The sequence below is a fragment of the Ictalurus punctatus genome, chromosome 4 (assembly GCF_001660625.3).
Source record: "Ictalurus punctatus breed USDA103 chromosome 4, Coco_2.0, whole genome shotgun sequence".
NCBI lineage: Eukaryota > Metazoa > Chordata > Actinopteri > Siluriformes > Ictaluridae > Ictalurus > Ictalurus punctatus.
In genome coordinates this window covers 27,078,961-27,098,546 of record NC_071284.1, presented here as the reverse complement: position 1 = coordinate 27,098,546, position 19,586 = coordinate 27,078,961, and the positions used below count along the sequence as shown (strand labels likewise).

General features: G+C 39.6%; 1 protein-coding gene across 2 annotated transcripts in view; it reads left to right on the top strand.

Annotated features, from left to right (window-relative positions):
- grm3 (glutamate receptor, metabotropic 3) overlaps positions 1–19,586 on the top strand; it is a 45,232-nt gene that overhangs the window by 4,883 nt on the left and 20,763 nt on the right. For both annotated transcript variants that reach the window (XM_017465235.3, XM_017465236.3), the window contains exons 2-3: positions 5,832–6,421; positions 9,940–10,813. In XM_017465235.3, the coding sequence (XP_017320724.1) occupies positions 5,966–6,421; positions 9,940–10,813 (1,330 nt within the window). In that variant the 5' untranslated portion in view covers positions 5,832–5,965. The remainder of the gene's footprint in view (positions 1–5,831; positions 6,422–9,939; positions 10,814–19,586) is intronic.

Sequence of the window (19,586 nt, the reverse complement as noted above, 5' to 3'; positions counted from 1 at the left end):
AACAGATAAATGTACAATATTTAATTCTTTAATTAATGAAAAATTGTTAGCTAAGGCGAACTGCTGTGGCATAAATCACTTACATGCTGTTGAAAATAATCACATTTTTTCATCAACAACACATCCCATTATGTTTTATGCCTTACATAAGGCACAAACAACCTTCCATTTAGTACACATTTTATCAGTGGCAAGATTGTACATGGTACCTTTGATATACTGCATATATAGTAGTTATGACAACGCTGGACCTCCTGTATATAGACATTTATATTTTACACAAACAGACTTTGCGCCCGCTTCTCCATCGGTGGACAGTTCATGATTTCAGTGGAATAGACTTCATGTTGAGATTGTGGTGAATTTCCTGATTACACAGTTGTATTTTTGTTTTATCATGTAGCACACAGTTATAGAACGGATTTATTTATAATTGTACTGTCACCCAGTTGAGGACCGGTTCCCTTTGAGTCTGGTTCCTCTCAAGGTTTCTTCCTCATATCATCTCAGGGAGTTTTTCCTTACCACAGTCGCCTCTGGCTCGCTCATTAGGGACAAAATTTATCCATTTAAAATTTAGATCTGGAATTATATATTTCTGTAAAGCTGCTTTGTGACAATGTCAGTTGTGGAAAGCACTATAGCAAAAAAGTATTGCCCCCATACTGATTTCTTCTTTTTTTGTGTGTATCTCATAGTAAATTGTTTCAGAAATGAAAACAAAATCTGAGATAAAACAAAGGCAACCTGAGTAAACACAAAATACAGTTTTTAAATGATAGTTATTTATTGAAGCAAAAAAGTTATCCAATACCAACTGGAAATGTATTTACTGTGTGAAAATGTATTTGCCCCCATAGTTACTAATTCCCCAAATCTATGAAGCTGCATTCATAATGGGGTTCAGCTGGTCTAGACACAACCAGGCCTGATTACTGCAAACTCTGTTCAGACAAATCAACACTTAAATAGAACTTTTTCAGCAACATGAAGTTGGTTAAAAGGTCGTACCCAGTAACACACTATGCCAAAATCGAAATAAATTCCAGAAATGATGAGGTGATTGAAATACATCAGTCTGAGAAGGGTTACAAAGCTATTTCAAAGGCTCTGGGACTCCAAAGGACCACAGTGAGAGCCGTTATCTCCAAATGGAAAAACTCGGCACAGTAGTGAACCTTCCCAGAAGTGGCCGACCTTCAAAAATTCCAAGAGCACAGCAACGACTCATCCAGGAAGTGGATGAGTAGTTGAAACTCAAGTTGAAACTCAAGCTGAAACTCAAGCGCAACTAGATTACGCAGCAAGACAATGATCCAAAGCATTAGGAGTAAATCCTAATCCTAGAAGTAAGTAAAAGACTGATCTCCATTTATCAGAAGCGTTTGGTTGCAGTTATTACTGGTAAAAATGTCACAAACAAATTTTAAGTTTAATTTAAGGGGACAATTAGTTTTTCACATAGGTGATAGGTGTTGGATAACTTTTTTTTTTTGCTTCAATAATTTTTTTTTTAAACTGTTTTGTGTCTTTACTCAGGGTGCCCTTGTTTTATGTTGTATTTCATTTCAAGATCTAAAACTATTTACTATGAGATATACACAAAACAGAAAAATTCAGGATGGGGCAAATACTTTTTAACAGCACTGTATAATTCACTGTATTCTGTACTTTATAAATTTCACACTCAAGGACTTGCAATCCAATTAATGGTACATAAAATATTTGCATTTGCATTTGTTGTGCGTTCATTCATGCTTATCAGTGGCCTGTGCACTGGAAATACTAAATCAATATGTAGTTCTCTCTCTCTCTCTCTCTCTCTCTCTCTCTCTCTCTCTCTCTCTCTCTCTCTCTCTCTAAAAAAAACAGCAGTAAATAAATACACCTCATTTATTTTAAATGCCATTTAGGATCAATGCTGAAACAGTCCAAAACAATTAAGCACATGAGTTACACACAACTGCACACATGAGCATAAAAAAAATCTCATGAACCTCTGTTCCTTTCTACATCTCAACAAAACTTATCCTCCCATTTTGAGTCACACATATTCAACACCTGCTTATTTTCTGTCCTTCTTAGTCTTCCACTCTACCTTGGTGTCCTGTTTATGGATCAATAGCCTTAGTGCAGTAAGGAGTGCTGTGTTAATATTTAATAGTGTCCCTCCTCTATGGCTGTTAAAAACAGAAACACACTCCCTCAACTCTGACTTCATCCAGCATCCAGTGTGGTTAGACTGTGTGTGTGTGTGTTGTGCTGGTTTTAAATATTTGCAGATCATAAAACAGTGGGATCAGTGGATCGTGTAGGGTACCTAGGCACAGCGGGACTTGATATTACAGCACGATTTTTGGACACTGGCTGGTGCCCACAAGGAATGCACACACGCGCACGCGCACGCGCACACGCACACGCACGCACACACACACACACACACACACACACACACACACACATATATATATATATATATATATATATATATATATATATATATATATATATATATATATATATATATATATATATATATATATATATATATATATATATATATATATATATATATATACACACATACATACATACACAGTGGTGGCTCAGTGGTTAAGGTCTCTGGGTTACTGATCAGAAGGTAAGGAGTTCACTGTTCACCAATGCTGGACCCTTGGACAAGGCTCTTAACCTTCAATTGCTCAATTGTATAAATGAAATAAATGTAAGTTGCTCTGAATAAAGGCGTCTGCCAAATGCTGTAAATGTATACACACATATATATATATTTCTTAAAATACTGTTACTTGGTGACAACAAGGATGGCGAATCAGTGAAGTATAATAATGGCTTATCATCCGTTCCTGCTTTCCTCAAGTCTAATGGGATTTTCTCTTTACAAATAAATGTAATATTCAAGGCAAAACACCGCAGCTAAAGAACATTGTTGCTGTGGTGAGATGCAGTACTTGGGGATTTGGCGTCTGAGTTTGGAATTGATTTTGTGAGCTGACTGTTTGATTTAAGCATGGCGTTAAGGAACTGCCTGCAAGCAAAAATCCAATTATATTCAGAGCTTCTCTGTACCCAAAAAAAGCACTGTACCCCCCTCCTGACCCGCCCCACTAAGCTAATTAACACGATTAACCAAGGGGAACTGCTAAACGTACGTGGCTCAGGGAGGGACCGGGGAAGCATTTGATTGCTTGTTGGCAAAAGTTAGCAAACTCCTCTTAACTTTGGATTTGGGAACTGATGTAAATGTGAGTGATTTGCATGAGCCTGAGTTTTATACTGATGGTGTATGTATGGAATCCAGTAATGTTGATCATTTCCTGACTCACATGTGTGCTGTACGTTGGACTAACTTAGCCACTGTTAAGTTGTTTTCTTGTACATGCTAACACACTATACCTAGACTGAATAGTGTAATTTGACTGACATTTTGGTTTCTCTGCACAGACAGTTAAATTCAGTGTGCTTTGTGCTTTGAACGTATCTTTTCCTGTGGAAACCAGTATGAATTAAGTACACTCTGCGCCTTTTTATACATTCAAGGCAGCTTTGGCTCCAACAAAGAGCAGCAACTCAGAACAGACTTCCGCAGTCTCAGAGTACTAAAATGATACCAGTCAGCTCTTTAACAGTCCAAGTTTCTGTCGAAAATCTAAAGATTTCACCCCTAACATCTTCTGCTGATCGCTCAGGGGAGTGTGGAAGAGAAAGGCAAAAGGACACATACTGAAACGTATTGCACACAATCAGTGTGAGAACTTTTGTGGCAGCTTGGCTGGAGCCTGAAGTTTATGGCTGGCAGACCGAATCGGTACAGAGAGATAACAAGGCTAGCTGCTGTTAACGTGCAGTCACCAGGGGCCTGTGCATCTTTTTTTGTGTAGCATAACGCGCTGAAGATAGCATCACAGGGGATGACCGTTATCTGGCACCAGAGCCGTCTCCAGAGCGGTCCTCGAGGCTTTGTGAGCCTGCCAGAGTGCTGCAAAACCCAACTGGCTTCTTGCAGGGGCTCGTAAATGTCTCCTCCACAAGGGAATGTGGAAGAAGTAATCAGATTAGAGAAGCTTCTCTAAGCTCCAAGACCAAAACACAGGCATAGATATCATCTGAGCTGCTTCAGCATCTCAACACCAGGAGTGGAACATCAAGCACAGATATGAGAAATCAGTTAGGAAGCTAGAGCATCCTGAACGAAATGTGCTACAGTATAGTTATAGGTTTTATTTATTCACTTATACATCACTGCAAACAAAAGGGAATAAATAAAGATTTTGATTGGAAACAATGTAGCAATTCATTGAAAATATTATTTAAAAATGAAAACAGTATATTGTAAATCTACATATTTATCAGATACATATAATGATATAAAGATAAAAGTATTGCATTCAAATGTCAAATATAATTTAAATAAATAAATGAGCATAAAATATATCAATGTTATATACAGTTTGTCAGTGCTGTGTATGAGTAGCATTTTCAGAGCATTTTTAAAACACACAATTATCAGTTGTCTAGACTGAGGTTATACGTTTCATTCGTCCACCTTCAGTAACTGCTTTATCCTGGTCAGGGTCACAGAGGGTCCGTAGCCTATCCCAGGAACACTGGGCGTGAGGTGGTAACATACCCTGTATGGGATAACGCCCCGTCACAGGGCACCATGCACACACCCACATTCACACAGTCAAGCACACTCAGGGACAATTTACAGGCATTAATCCACCTACTGGCATGTTTTACGATAATAATTTATTGATAAATGTGAAACTACCGTATATTATTATTATTATTATTATTATTATTATTATTATTATTGATCTTAAGATTTTCATATTTTTGCCATGACGTTATGCATATTCTAAAAGATTTTGTTGAATGTAACAAATTGCTAGTGCAATGTGTGTAGATATACAGTGAAAATCTGGGATGTTTTTTTTCCATTTAAAATTGGAAATAAACAGAAGATTTTAGAATTTCACTATTTCTAGGTCCCTATTTAAATGTAAGCAAAAGTGTGATATTGACCATGTTAACTGCTTTGGACAAAAGATCAGATTTACCCATGCCTAATCTCTTTATCGAAGCATGCATTCAGACGATACGCCAGTGGATTAGATCTAAAATGGGATCATAAGATTTTCCACAAACTTGTGGAGTCCTCGAGTTCGAGTGTACACTGTCATTAAAGCAAAAAGATTCTATTTTTCACTCAAGTTATTGTCAATAATACAGTTTGTAATGAAAATTGTTGTATTCAATTAGAAAAGAATAGAAAATACATGGAATTTTCATTGTCACTAGTGCTCTTAGACGTTTGGACCACGCTGTATTTTAGGGATAAGTAGGAAAAAATGTTTACCTTTGAGCAGAAGTCCTTATATGCATTTACATTCTGCAACAAGAATATAATAGATTTGTTGTGTAAAGTTTTATTGAGTGAGGATTTGTTTTCCAGGCTGTCCAGCAGTGATGGATTGTATTTGCTTCTAAAATTCACTTTGTTGTATTCATTCAAGATTTTTCATTGTAGTGTTGTTCTCTCAGATGCTGTGTGCCTATTGATTTATATGGTTGTATGTTTCGTCATCTGTGTGTATCTGTTCTGACATATCTATTCACAACTGAGGGTAGGATTTTGGATGGTGTGTGTGTGTGTGTGTGTGTGTAAGCATTCATCCAAGCACAGACTTACTGTAACAACCAAATTTTTACCTTTCATCTCTCTCTGCAAATGCATGTCTATTTTTAATCTCTCTCTCTCTCTCTCTCTCTCTCTCTCTCTCTCTCTCTCTCTCTCTCTCTCTCTCTAGGTACTAAACTGACTCCTCTTCATGTGTGATCATACACCATTCCCTGTGTCCAGTTCATGGCTCTCCCGTGCCTCTGACACTCCCTCATAAACCATTAAACTGCTCGCCTGCTCTCGCTTTGTCTCTGTGTAACCATGTCATCTGCAGTTCGAGCCCTGTTGCTTGTGCTGCTAGGAGCCGGAGTCCTGTTGTCCAGTGGCGACTCTCCTCGCCGAGAAATTAAGATAGACGGAGACCTGGTTCTGGGAGGCCTCTTTCCCATTCATGAGAAGGGCCTGGGCATGGATGAGTGTGGGCGCATCAATGAGGACCGGGGCATTCAGCGTTTAGAAGCCATGCTCTTTGCCATTGACCAGATCAACCGAGACGTTAGTCTGCTGCCCGGTGTGTCACTGGGTGTCCACATTCTGGACACATGCTCCAGGGACACGTATGCACTAGAGCAAGCACTAGAGTTCGTCAGAGCATCGCTGACCAAGGTGGACGACACCGAGTTTATCTGTCCTGATGGTTCATATGCGTTTCAGGAGGACAGCCCATTGGCTATTGCTGGAGTCATTGGAGGTTCCTACAGCAGCGTCTCCATACAGGTTAGTACTGAGCTACTGAGTCTGGGAAAGATTTTATGTTTGGGCCCTTAAAGTAGGTTCCCAACCTTCAGCTACTTCAGAGGGGGTATATAGTGACTCAGGGGGCATTCACACTGGCAGTTTAGTCTGAAACTGAACACAGTTTGCATGAAAAATTGTAATGTGTAAGCTGTCATATGAACCAGGAAGCAGAGCGAGTACACACAGGAAGTAAAATAACGACATCATTAGTTTTCAAAACACATATGTACCATGAGTGGGAGGAGAACATTGTGGGACACAGAAGAGGCCCACTGCTGTGCATAATATCTTCTGGGCATAATAGCACCAAAATAATAAAAAAAAAAAAAATGATGGTGAGTCACGTTGTGTTCCCCATACGTGTTTGTGAGGACGTAAGATGAACGCAAATGCACAGTGATTCGATCAAATAACGTGAGTCTGAATCCAGACCAATGATGTGTTAAGGTGTGCCGGTAACAATCGCACTCAGATTCAGACTGCAGCAAACATACCCAGTGCGAAAACCACCTGAGTGTATTCTTCAACCCACAGCTTCTTTACAAATTGGGTAAGCAAGTAAAGCCCCATTTGGTGATAAACATTTAGGCAAATCAGGTTCATTCAATGGTGACGCTTTACATTATGGACCATCTGCAGGTAGAAATTGTATGACCCATTAAATATCTAATTAAAGTAAAGATTCATTCCATCATGCTGGCTTATGGTACAGACTACCTGAAAGTTCACCGCTCTGCATATGAGTCATCAGTGGAGCGTTTGGAGCGTAATCTGTCTCGCTGTGCAGTGTCACATTTAGCCAATCAGATTTAGCCATAACCAAATCAACATAACTGTGACATAAATGCCCACTACACAAGATAATAAAACTATCAACTGTGAGCTTCGTTTGGGGGAGGGGGGGCATGGAAACATTTGCATTGTCTACATATTAAGTAAAACAGAGAATCTTTTTTCTCCTTTCGGTTACCGTAAAACCCTGTATATACGCACACACACTCCAGTATCTATCATTATAGGCTTAGCTGTGCTGTTTAAATGAGTAAAAAATAAATTTCTATTTAAGCCAAAATAGTGGCATTCTTGATCATAAACTTTTCTTTTCTTACACCTGTGATTAACTAATGTTAGCTATATACTTGTCTAATGTTAGATAAGTCAAACATATATTGATAGATTTTATTTCAAATTAATGAACCCAAAACATTCTCCATTTAACTTGACAGAACACAAGAACATTGCAATTCAGGAAAATCGAATCAAAATGAGAGCACTGAATACAACTTTACTTATGTGACGTGAGAGGAAGTGGGCGTGGCTTCCTAGAGGTATTAGTTAATATAGGCGAGCTCAAAACACCTACACAACTGCCAGTCATTCATCATCTGACATTTAAATTGGGGGAAAAATATTCTTTTGTCATATTTTTGAGTGATAACTCTTAGTAAGAGTGTTAAAATGCGGAGGTACTATGCAAAATGTATAAAGGTTGTCAGGTCGGCAAAGATGAATCAGGCTTTTAAATCAACACAGCATTCTGTTTGCAAAAATCTACAGTATATCATGTGACTATATCGGTGTTGTGTCATCAACGTGACATCAAAATTAACTAAAAGGCGTCTCCACAACAGCTGACGCTACTTGGGATGAGGCATTATAAATGTTTATGTAGGTTCATATTGGTGGTTATCATGTAAAACATATAGCCCCTAAGTAATGTGTTACCCAAAAATCCAATCTCAATGAATAACACCTAGCAGCTGAAAGTGAAAAAAATACTCTGTACACATTCACAACAATCAACAAAGGTCTTTCTTTTAAGTCTGTGCATTGCAGGCACAGCTACGTGGACATGATTTCTGTATTCTATAGTGCTCTTTGTATGCAGAGGTAATAATCATATATTCTCACAGAATTACTACAGGCCATTGGATGATTTCACAAACCTCTAAGAACTGAGCAAAATACAAGAGTGTAAAGACCTTGCCCCTGCACAGCTCTGCCGTACCTGATCCATTATTTAAAGAGCAGCTTTTGGGAAAAAATATACACACCACCCTTTATTCATTCCTCCCCATTTAAATACAGCACGCTTGCTCCAGTTCCTTCCCTCATGCATACGTGCCTGGATTAGCACCGTGGCTATGCTATTGTGTGCTTTGTCTGTTGCTGCCTTCTTGCAGCACTGGAAACCGAGCACAGTGCTGGGGGAATTTGCATAGTTTTACATAACCTCCTCCTTCTGGGGGCTCCACAAAAGCCAGTTTTCCCTATCGGTTCTAAAATTCATAATCTGTGTTTTTTGTCATCTCTCTCTCTCTCTCTCTCTCTCTCTCTCTCTCTCTCTCTCTCTCTCTCTCTCTCTCTCTCTCTCTCACTCACTCCCAAAGTCTTTCTGTTCTCGCTTCCTTCTGTGATTTCTTCAGATATACTGCTGTGTGTTTCTGGAGAAAGGCAGTCAGGCCATGACCGCATCATAATCTCTTGTTTAAAAAAAAACATTGTTACTTATCGGGCTGCTCTCCAAAGCAACAATTAGTCACCATTTATTTCCCCGCTGCTGTTGTTTGGCCTTCCTCTCTGCGTTCACCTTCTGACAGACACTCATGAGAGCCTGTAGAGCCTCCTACACACCATCTCTTAATGCCAAGCCACTCTTTTACTTACCACTCCTAAGAAATGAGAGCCTGCTTCAGGTTTAGATTGCATGAAACTACAGAAAGCGCAGCGGTTACTTGAGTAATTTACATGACAGTGCAGAAAACATACAGGCAGAAATGTACATGCTTGTTTCTGTATTGTCTATTGTATTCTATATGCACTGCATCACAGAAAATTGTTACTTTTTATAATAGTATATCACTGGAAAATGTGTGTGCCCTGCGATGGATTGGCAACCCGTCAGGGTGTACCCCACCTTGTGCCCCATACTCCCTGGGATAGGCTCCAGGTTCCCCGCAACCCTGTTGGATAAGTGGTATAGAAAATGGATGGATGGATGGATGGATGAAATATGAGTTTCTTAATCCAATTGTTCAATTACTTAATGTTAAATTCAGATCCATTCTTTCATCCCAGACTTGTCCATGCTACAAAAAACAAACAAACATGTCCATGCTTGGTTGAGATGAAAAAAAAAAAAAAAGATTATTATGGATTACAACACAGTGACAGTCTGGATTTCTGCAAGCTGACAGTGAAGTGCTCAATACGAGCTCAGTCTTGCAGCAGCATAAGGCAGTGGCAGCTCGTGTCAGTTGTGCCTCCGCACTCAGTGTGAGATGTGATGTGTTAGAGCCAAGCTGTGTCTGACCACAGAGAAACCTTCTCTCCTTTTCTGCCTTGCTCTGTACACTCTTACTGGACTTATCTGACCTCATGAATTGCCTTAAAAAGAATATTTTATGTATGCTACACTTTCGCTAAATCATTCATAAGGCGCTGATTTACTCAACAATATTTGTATTGCATTTGTGTGTGTGTGTGTTTACTCCTAGGTTGCAAACTTGTTGCGCCTGTTCCAGATCCCTCAGATAAGCTACGCATCTACGAGTGCCAAGTTGAGTGACAAATCACGCTACGACTATTTCGCTCGCACTGTCCCTCCGGATTTCTACCAAGCAAAGGCAATGGCTGAGATCCTACGTGCCTTCAACTGGACATATGTCTCTACAGTGGCATCCGAGGGTGATTATGGCGAGACAGGAATCGAGGCCTTCGAGCAGGAGGCACGTTTGCGCAACATATGCATTGCTACATCAGAAAAGGTGGGTCGCTCCAATGCAAAACGCTCTTCATATGAAGCAGTAGTGCGCCAGCTTCTTCAGAAACCCAACGCCCGTGTGGTCGTGCTGTTCCTGCGCAGTGATGATGCCCGAGAGCTGTTAGGCGCTGCCACCCGCCTCAATGCCTCCTTCCTCTGGGTGGCCAGCGATGGCTGGGGGGCGCAGGAGAGCATCATCAAAGGAAACGAGTTCACAGCAGATGGCGCGATCACGTTAGAACTCGCAGCACATCCCATACTCGAGTTCAACCGCTACTTCCAAAGCCTCAGTCCTCTTAACAATCACCGGAACCCGTGGTACAGAGACTTCTGGGAACAGAAGTTCCAATGCTCTTTGAGCACAACCTCACAGGCAGGGGCAGGAACTGCGAAACCACCCTGTGACCCAAAGCTGGCGGTGGATGATTCGAACTTCGAGCCTGAGTCGAAGATCATGTTTGTGGTGAACGCAGTGTACGCTATGGCACATGCATTACACCGTATGCAGAGGACGCTGTGCGCTAATACCACACGCCTGTGTGATGCCATGCGCAGTCTCGATGGCAAGAGGCTCTACCGGGACTTCCTGCTTCACGTCAACTTCAAAGGTAATGTTAATCAATTTGTGGGTTTCTTTCACCCTATACATTTCTCATAGAAAAACCAAACATGATTTTTTTTTTTTCACATACAACATGTTCCTGGATCAGCATTAGTTTTAACCAGACACAGTCCTCCCATGTCATCAGCCCTGCAGCTTGGTTTGACCAAACACCAGGTAATAACAACATGCTTGCTGCCTGAAAAGTGCTGATAAACAGAAACAGTTTCTGAATTACTGCTTCTTATGCAACATTGTAGACAATTTATTCTAAAGAAAGTAACAACAGTAAGGCAAGTAGAAAATCTCAAACACTCATTGATCAGTTTAGACAAGTATTTTGTGTTTTAGCTAGTAGCTAGTCAGACCCAGGTCAATTTTTCCATAGGAAGTGTACATCTCCTACTTCCCTTCAAAACATATCACTCATCCTCCAGACAGCTCTTAGTAAGAATTACCTCTTAATCTTATTGAAACATTTTGCTACACTCACCTGTTTAAGTTCAAAGAAGCACATTTTGGTCGTGTGTCTGCTAATGCTAAAGCTAGATACAATACAAATACTGAGTCCTATAAATTAAAGATGAAAGTGGTGGAACTTTTGTATTTTTAATAAATGCTGTTTTTTGTTTTCATGAACTGAAATGTTCAGTGATTCTATGGACTGTAGCTAGCCAACTCCTAAGCATGCTAATCTTGGCTTAAATAAACATAAATGCTTTCATTTTTCAACAAAGTTAGCCATTTTTAGTCATTTTTATCACCTAAAATGCAGAGCTCTGCAATAAGTTTCCTGTCTGAAAGCCAAATAGTGCGTCTGGAGGGAATTTTCACATGGCTCGGGAGAATAAGGAAGTGCACACTGATGACTGATGAGATGGCAGTGATTGATTAAAAGGACTGTATTTCCAGGAACTACAAATGTTCCTCGAGGAACGTGTCCTACTTAAAGAAATCAGGTTCACCATTCTGTCCTCCTGTCATATTCAAACTGCATACTGCCTTCGCCTCATTATTTGCAGTGGTATGTACCAGGATGTGTGTAGGCCTACAGAATCATGCTGCGTTTCTGTGTCAGTCTGTGGTTAATGTGTGTGGAGGTGCACAGTGGCGGTGTAATTAGAGCCAGTGTGAGAAGTGTTTGCAGCGCTGGCAGACCTGTGGCTGTGACGGCGACATGAGCCGAAACGCCGCGCTCGCTGCCGCTGAGAGGATTGGGTTTGACTGACAGGCAGAGAGCAAAGGGAGCAGGTAAAAATAAACCGTGTAAAAGTGCTCAGGCTGGCGTGGCAATATTAGATGAGCTTATGCCACACTTAGCCGTGACTGTACACAAACACACATGAAAATGGAGTTATAGAAAAGAAGGGAGGAAGCGGAGAGGATTCTTAACTCCCTCAAGCCAATGGAGAGAGATGTAGATGGTAAGATATGAGGAAATGTTTAGAGATTTAAGGAGAGAAAGAAAGAAAGTATATAGGCTGTGCATACTGTATGTACATGCAATAAGAGTGTGGATCTGCATCCATTTGTGTTTCAGTGAGAGAGAAGCTGAGAGACTTGGAGAGATAAAACGATGTGAGTGGGTTGGTTTGTGTCAGCAGAAGAGGATTCTCTTTGAAATTCACCATCTTCATTTTTCAAGCACAAAATCAAAGACATATGGGGTTTGCAGTCTGGGCCAATCGGGTGGAAGGAGCGAGCTATGCAGGAGAGAAGAAAAATGACAGGAGCGTATAGAAAACAGAATTAAAGGATGGTGTATGTGGAGGAGAGAGGTAAGGAGAAAGGTAGTTTGAGGAAGTGTTGTGTGATCTAGAATGGAGAAAGGAAGAATGGAAAAGGGAGAGGAGAAAAAAAGCTGAGGAAGGGTGAGGTCCATGTAAGTGTCCAGTAAAATTCCACTTTTCTGAGATATACTCCCTCTGCTTCTCTATCAATTATTCAGTCCAGACTCAGGCTATAAACGCCATGGGGAATTAGTAGTTTCACCTGATTTATTGAAATTTCATTCCATTGGAACTTTTTAGTCAGCAGGATTGGGCTGTCTCTTGGAAGACCTTAAATCTGAGGACCGGGTGCTACACGGTTTTTCATTCTTTCTTTCTTTTGTGTGTGTGAATCAAATCTTTTTACTCCTCAAATTATGCAAAAGATCCCCATCAGATGAACGGTTTAGCATTTACCACATTTGAAGGTGCTCTTAAACTCATTTTAGTTGTGTATGTTTTTATTTTTAAAAAATTTTGACAGATATTTTCCTGTGTCTGTGCCCTAGATTTCTTATGCAACATTATTTTCTTTGGCAGATTTATTGGTACACTTCCAGAGCATGGACAAAAATGTAAAGTAAATAAATAACTCACAGCTCCCGGTTCCTCGGTTCATTCCTAAGCTTGGGTCATCGTCTGTGTGGAGTTTTGCATGTTCTCCCTGTGTTTGCGTGGGTTTTCTTTGGGTGCACAAAAACATGCCAGTAGGTGGACTCTAAATTGCCCCTAGGTGTGAATGAGTGAGTGAATGTATTTGCACAGTGTCCTGTGATTTCTGCTTCAGTAAAGTTTAAAAGTTTAAAAGATCTATAATTTTTTTAACTGCTCTTAGTCTACAGGATTTTTTTTTTACCTTGAGGAATAAATAAGATGGTTGCTTACACTGCATACTATGTGTAAGTAGTAATAAAACATTTCAAATGTCTGTAAAGGTTTGCCAGAAGATGCATGAGCATGAATTAGTCACTATATTCACAACGACAATAAATACAAGCTGTTACAAAGGGTTTCGCAAAAGAAGAGCAAATTCAGCAACTGTCACTAGAATAACAATTAGAATCAAAATAAAACTCTTTGGCCAGGAACACTTTATTCAGGGAGAAATTCAGCCTGCATATAAAGAAAAGGCTCCAAATTTACTATTAAATGAAGTACATCACTGATGCTTTCATTACCAACACAGAAATAACACAAAACCATTCATCCACCCTCTTATCCTACACAGGGTCATGGTGGAGCCTGGAGCCTATCCCAGTTAACTCGGGGCACAGGGGACATCCAGGATAGGGTGCCAACCCAACTCAGGGCACACTTGCACACACACTTACACATTATAGACAATTTGGAAGTGCCAATTCGCCTACAGTGCATGTCTTTGGACTTGGTGAGGAAACCATGAGGAGAAAATACAAACTTTGTACACACAGGGCAGAGGTGGGATTCAAACCCCCAACCCTGGAGGTTTGAGGCAAATGTGCTAGCCACTGTGCCCCCAACACAAAATCAATGCTTTTCAATTGAAAAGGGAAGTCCACATGTATGAACCTCAGAACAGGAAAATTAGGAATTGGAAAGTTTTGCAAGAAACATTTTCTAACCTCATTATAAATAGTCTCTATATAATACTGTATTACTGTATGTTTTAGCTCAAAATATCACTCATATATATATATATATATATATATATATATATATATATATATATATATATATATATATATATATATATATATATATATATATATATATATATATATATATATATATATATATATATATATACACACACACACACACACACACACACACACACACACACACACACACACACACCCCAGTCAGCCATTAAAAGTGACATGAATAACTTAATGTTTATCTCATTACATTGGTGCCTGTCAAGAGGTGGGAAACATCACAGCATTTGGAAGATCCCCTTTTCAAGAGCATCTTACATTTGTCTCATTTATAAAACTGAGCAGTTGAGGGTTAAGGGCCTTGCTCAAGGGCCCAACAGTGGCAGCTTGGCCTCACAACCATCCAATCAGAAGTCCAACATCTTAATCGCTGAGCTACCACTTCCCTATTAGACGTCATGTGAACAGTCAGTTCTTGAAGTTGATGTGTTGACAGCAGGAAAAATGGACAAGAGTAAGGATCTGAGTGACTTTGACAAGGGCCAACTTGTGATGGCTGGATGACTGGGTCAGAGAATCTAAAAAACGGCAGGTCTTGTGGCGTGTTCCAGGTATGCAGTGGTTAGTACCTAGCAAAAGTGGTCCAAGGAAGAACAACTGGTGAACCACTGACAGGGTCATGGGTGCCTAAAGCTCACTGATGCACATTGGGACTGAAGGCTAGTCTGTCTGGTCTGATCCCACAGAAAGCTACTGTAACACAAATTGCTGAAAAAGTTAATAGGCATCAATAATTCTGCAGTTAACTGTGGTCTTGTTCAGTGTTGAAGAGACCAGCAAACTTTTTTTTTCCTCTAAATTAAGGTACAAAAAAGATTCTTGTCTGTCACCGGTGAAGGTGATTTTTCACACAGTGTTCTGCTGCAGTCTCATCTTTTAATTCACTTCCTTTGTACGAATCTATACAATATGCAGATGAAATAATCAGACCTTTTTTGTGCTTCACATTTCCCGCTGCTGGTGGAGAACTGAGACATAAGTGTGGCAGAATTATAAGTTTACAACGGGAAACGAGTTTCCACATTGATCAGCAGCATCATACACATCAGTCTCTGTCTTATCATCAGAGGTAAAAACTCATTATTGTTATCTCTACAGAGTGCGTGAGCGCTCTTCTCTGTTTTGATTATGATGTGATGGTGCAAGTGCATTCTGAACACTTTGACAGCCGGTATCTGATTACAAACAAAATTGCTTGGGCTTATGACCGTTTCAATATGGCACGTAGCTGTCTAATGTTTTAATTAAATCATGACATTCATTGTCTGACAAAAACACACTTAAGCCTGATTACACTGTATGATTACAGCGACCGTTTAAGATTGTTACTTGTCACGCTGTACAACATGATCTCAATAAAATATTGGCCGAGTTCTATACAAGGCTGTGTGATAACATGTTCTTCATTTCATATGAAATGAAGAACGTTATCACACAGCCTTATACAATACAGTGAAGATGCACTAACAATAGACCTGCGATTAAAGACAATGATTACGTTCTCTTTACGTCATTAATCAGAGTAATCTGAAAAAAGGGGCTTGCAGAAACAGAAACTCAGTAGAAAACCCTCAGAAGAATGCTAGCAATGCTACGCATCGAGAAAGCATCTTTTAAAAGGTGAAAAAGATGAACAGCCATTCTTACCTTGAGGTGATCAGGATATTTTTTTTCTGTCCATTAACATGCATGGTAGCTTTGCAACTCAATGTATGAGGGTACAGACATGAGAAAGCTGAGGCAATACTAAAAAGTAACCTAAATAGAGTATAGTAAAGTATTTCTTAAATTAGAGACATCAAAGTATAGTACTGGCAGAAAAATAATTTCTGGCCATTTTCCAGAGCATAAATCAGTGGGTTTTTTCCATTCTATATAATGGTCAAGAGGTTCTATTTGATGTAAGAAGTTGCATCAGAACTTATGTCTTTAGCATTCAAGTGCGTATCTCAGCTCCGCAGATTGTCATTTTTTTCAAAGCCAGGCTGTTCACTCAGACTAATGTACTGTGGCAACATGCCGTTGCTATGGTAATTGGGTCTGCACATGGCACCATTTGGTGAAGTAACCCAATAAGTGCAAGGGGGATGATATGTCCACAGCTGAAAGAAAGAGAGAGAGAGAGAGAGAGAGAGAGAGAGAGAGAGAGAGACGGAAAGAGATACGCTTCAGATTGTAGTTATCCTACTCCTACTGAGTAAACACATGCCCATGCACATGTAGTGATGGAGGAATACAGACACACATACACACACTCAATCACACAGGCCATTTCGGACATTTGTGTTTTTGCTTTTCTCCCATAAAATCTCAGACACCCTCCACCCACATGCAACACTCTCAGGCCTACACACAAGGATTAAATCTCTCCCTATCAGATATAATTTAATATGATCATACAAGGATATTATTATTATTCATGTGATACTGTATCTTGTAGTGTGTGTGTTAAACCCTCAGTCCATGCTCCCGCAGTATATTTTTCGTCCTTGTCGTCCTTTGTCTTGCTCATATATACTGTTTTTCTCTTTGTACTTGATAGATAAACACACACAGACATGCAGGTGTCTGAATCTAAATTAAAGTATTCTGCATTTGTTGTTTCATTGAAAATGCTCTACAGCACATTTAGGATGAAAAAACAGTCAGCCCTAGATACAGTATAATATTCAGTCTTAGTGTGATGTAAGCAACTGCATCTCTAATAATTTAATTCCACTCATTGCTTACATTTAATGTTATCCAAAATAACTTACATATGAGGCACAGAGGAGAAGGTAAAGCCTGGTCTAATGGGCAGTGGTGGCTTGGCAGTTAAGGCTCCGGGTTACTGATCAGTTGGGGGTTCAAGCCCCAGCGCTGCCAAGCTGCCACTGTTGGGCCCTCGAGCAAGCCCCTTAACCCTCTCTGCTCCAGGGGTGCTGTATCATAACTGACCCTGTGCTGGGATATGTGAAGAAAAGAATTTCACTGTGCATATATATATGTGACCAATAAAGACTCATTATTATCCATATTCTTCCTTGTGACATATGGGATAGAATCATTGAATGAAGTCACTGTTCAATCGTGAAACGGTTTTATCAAGTGAGTGGCATTTAAACACTACATTGTTTTACATCCTTTACATATTCGACATGTGTTTGAACTGATCGATTCACATATGAATGCAACCATGTAGTGTTTATTTCTTCGAATCCGTTATTAAAAATTACCAAGTTAATGGTTAGAGCTGCTTTTCTCTTTCAAGTCAGCACAGTGTAGTACAACTGTTTCACGTGGAATAAGTGTTTAGAGACTTTGTAGCTTAATTTTAATGCATCTGCTCATTCAATTTTGGGCCAAGTCTTACAGGCATTCAACTTTAAACAAGGTCTAAATAAAATCCAAAGGCTCACAAAAAACTATATGTTATGTCGCCTGTTTATTCAGAGCATGCTCACAAATAAATGTTTTTCCCATTAGACTGTATCATCTTTCATGGTTGAGGATATAACAACATTCATGTCTCAGCTGAATTCAGATTTCAATTTTTTGCATTAAAATTGACAAGATAAAAACACTCAAATATCATGTCTTGCTGTTTACACCTCTGAGTCTCCCCCCCCCCCCCCCCCCCCACACACACACACACACACACACACACTCACAGCCATATTTTTTTATATTTGGAAAGTAAAAATTTAAAAAATATATTGAATAAGAGAGATACTACTCTCCATAGAGTGGCTCAATTGTAGACTTTGAAAATACAAATTCATAAATCAGCTAGCTACACAATGCTAACATAAATCTTTTTCCCCCGTAAGAATGGTTTTTAGGTCTGAAACTCGGTGAATTAATCTATGGCTAACCAGTAGGTTCTTCTAACTCGAACCTTTTTAAATAAGGTTTCCAGATATTCTTAAATTTTCACATAAATTCAGTCATCTCAAATGAATACAGAGGCAAAAATACACAAGAGATACAGAAGAGGAATCTTCAAAAGTATAAAGACACAAGATAGTAAATTACCCTTATCTGCAGTCACCCTGTAAAATATTTGTCCATTTAGAAATAAATCTGAGCAGATACAGTATAGATTATCACCAGATAAACTTGTTCTGTTTTACTGTAACATGCTTATCTGTCAAAGACTGTGATAAAATGACACTTAGGAAATTTAGAAATCAATTTATTTATCAATTTAGAACAACAAACCTCATGGTGAGGGAAACAAACTGTTCAAAGCACTATAGAAATTATGGTCTCAGTTAAATCATTATTCTCGTGGTTTATTTCCTGCGAGTCATCAGTAGGATAGGACACCAGCCTGTGTTCCTGCTTGGTGTTTTTAATAGATATTATGTGATTGTGTTTCTGCCAAGCTTGGATGGAAGCAATACATCTCATTTCCTTCCCTCTATGATTTAAATTTACAGCATTTGGCAGACACCCTTATCCAGAGCAACTTACAATTATCTAATTTATATAACTGAGCAGTTGAGAGTTAAAGGCCTTGCTCAAGGGCCCAACAGTGGCAGCTTGGCAGTGCTTGGATTTGAACTCACAACCTTCCAATCAGTAGACCAACATCTTAACCACTGAGCAACGACAAAACGATGGACTGAGCCTATGGGCAACAATCACTATACAGTTCCAAAATTTGGCTTGCCATTTGGCCATTCCAATCCCAATGTATTTAAAAATGAAAATGGGAAAGATATACAAGATATAAATGCACTGTGCTCCAGGAGTGCCTGGCACAGTTAGGGTTCTGTTTTGGCACAGATTTGCAGTTGCTGATTGGCTCTAGCTTTGATAGACTACTATCATCCCTCTTGCCAAGAATATCATTCTAAAGATGGAAGAGACTATAGGCCAGTGACATTGACATCTGTATTGAGCCATGGAGAAATCAGTTTGCCAGCAAAGTCTCTGTGGAGGTGAGGGATAACCTGCCAGCATGATATAATAGTTTGTAGGGCTTAAGCATGGCTCCTGGCAAACAAGGAGGACAAACCTGGACTCACTGCTGTTTGCCTAAAATGTGGAGTCCAGGATGCCCAGTTGTGAACCTCCTCGACTCCCCCAGCCCAGTGATAGATGTGTAATGCAGTGCAACTCTCTGTATCTGTGTCTGTTTAGTGCTCCAAATATCCAAATCTGTATCTGTATTCAGATTTAAAACCCCAAGTGGGCATGGTTTTCTTTCTTTGTTTCCTTTTTTTAATTAAACACAAACCATACCACTATGGCATTGGAAACACTAGAAAACACTGGGGAAAACTTTGCCTAAGTTAAATTAACAACTTGGTGATGGAAACCATACTGT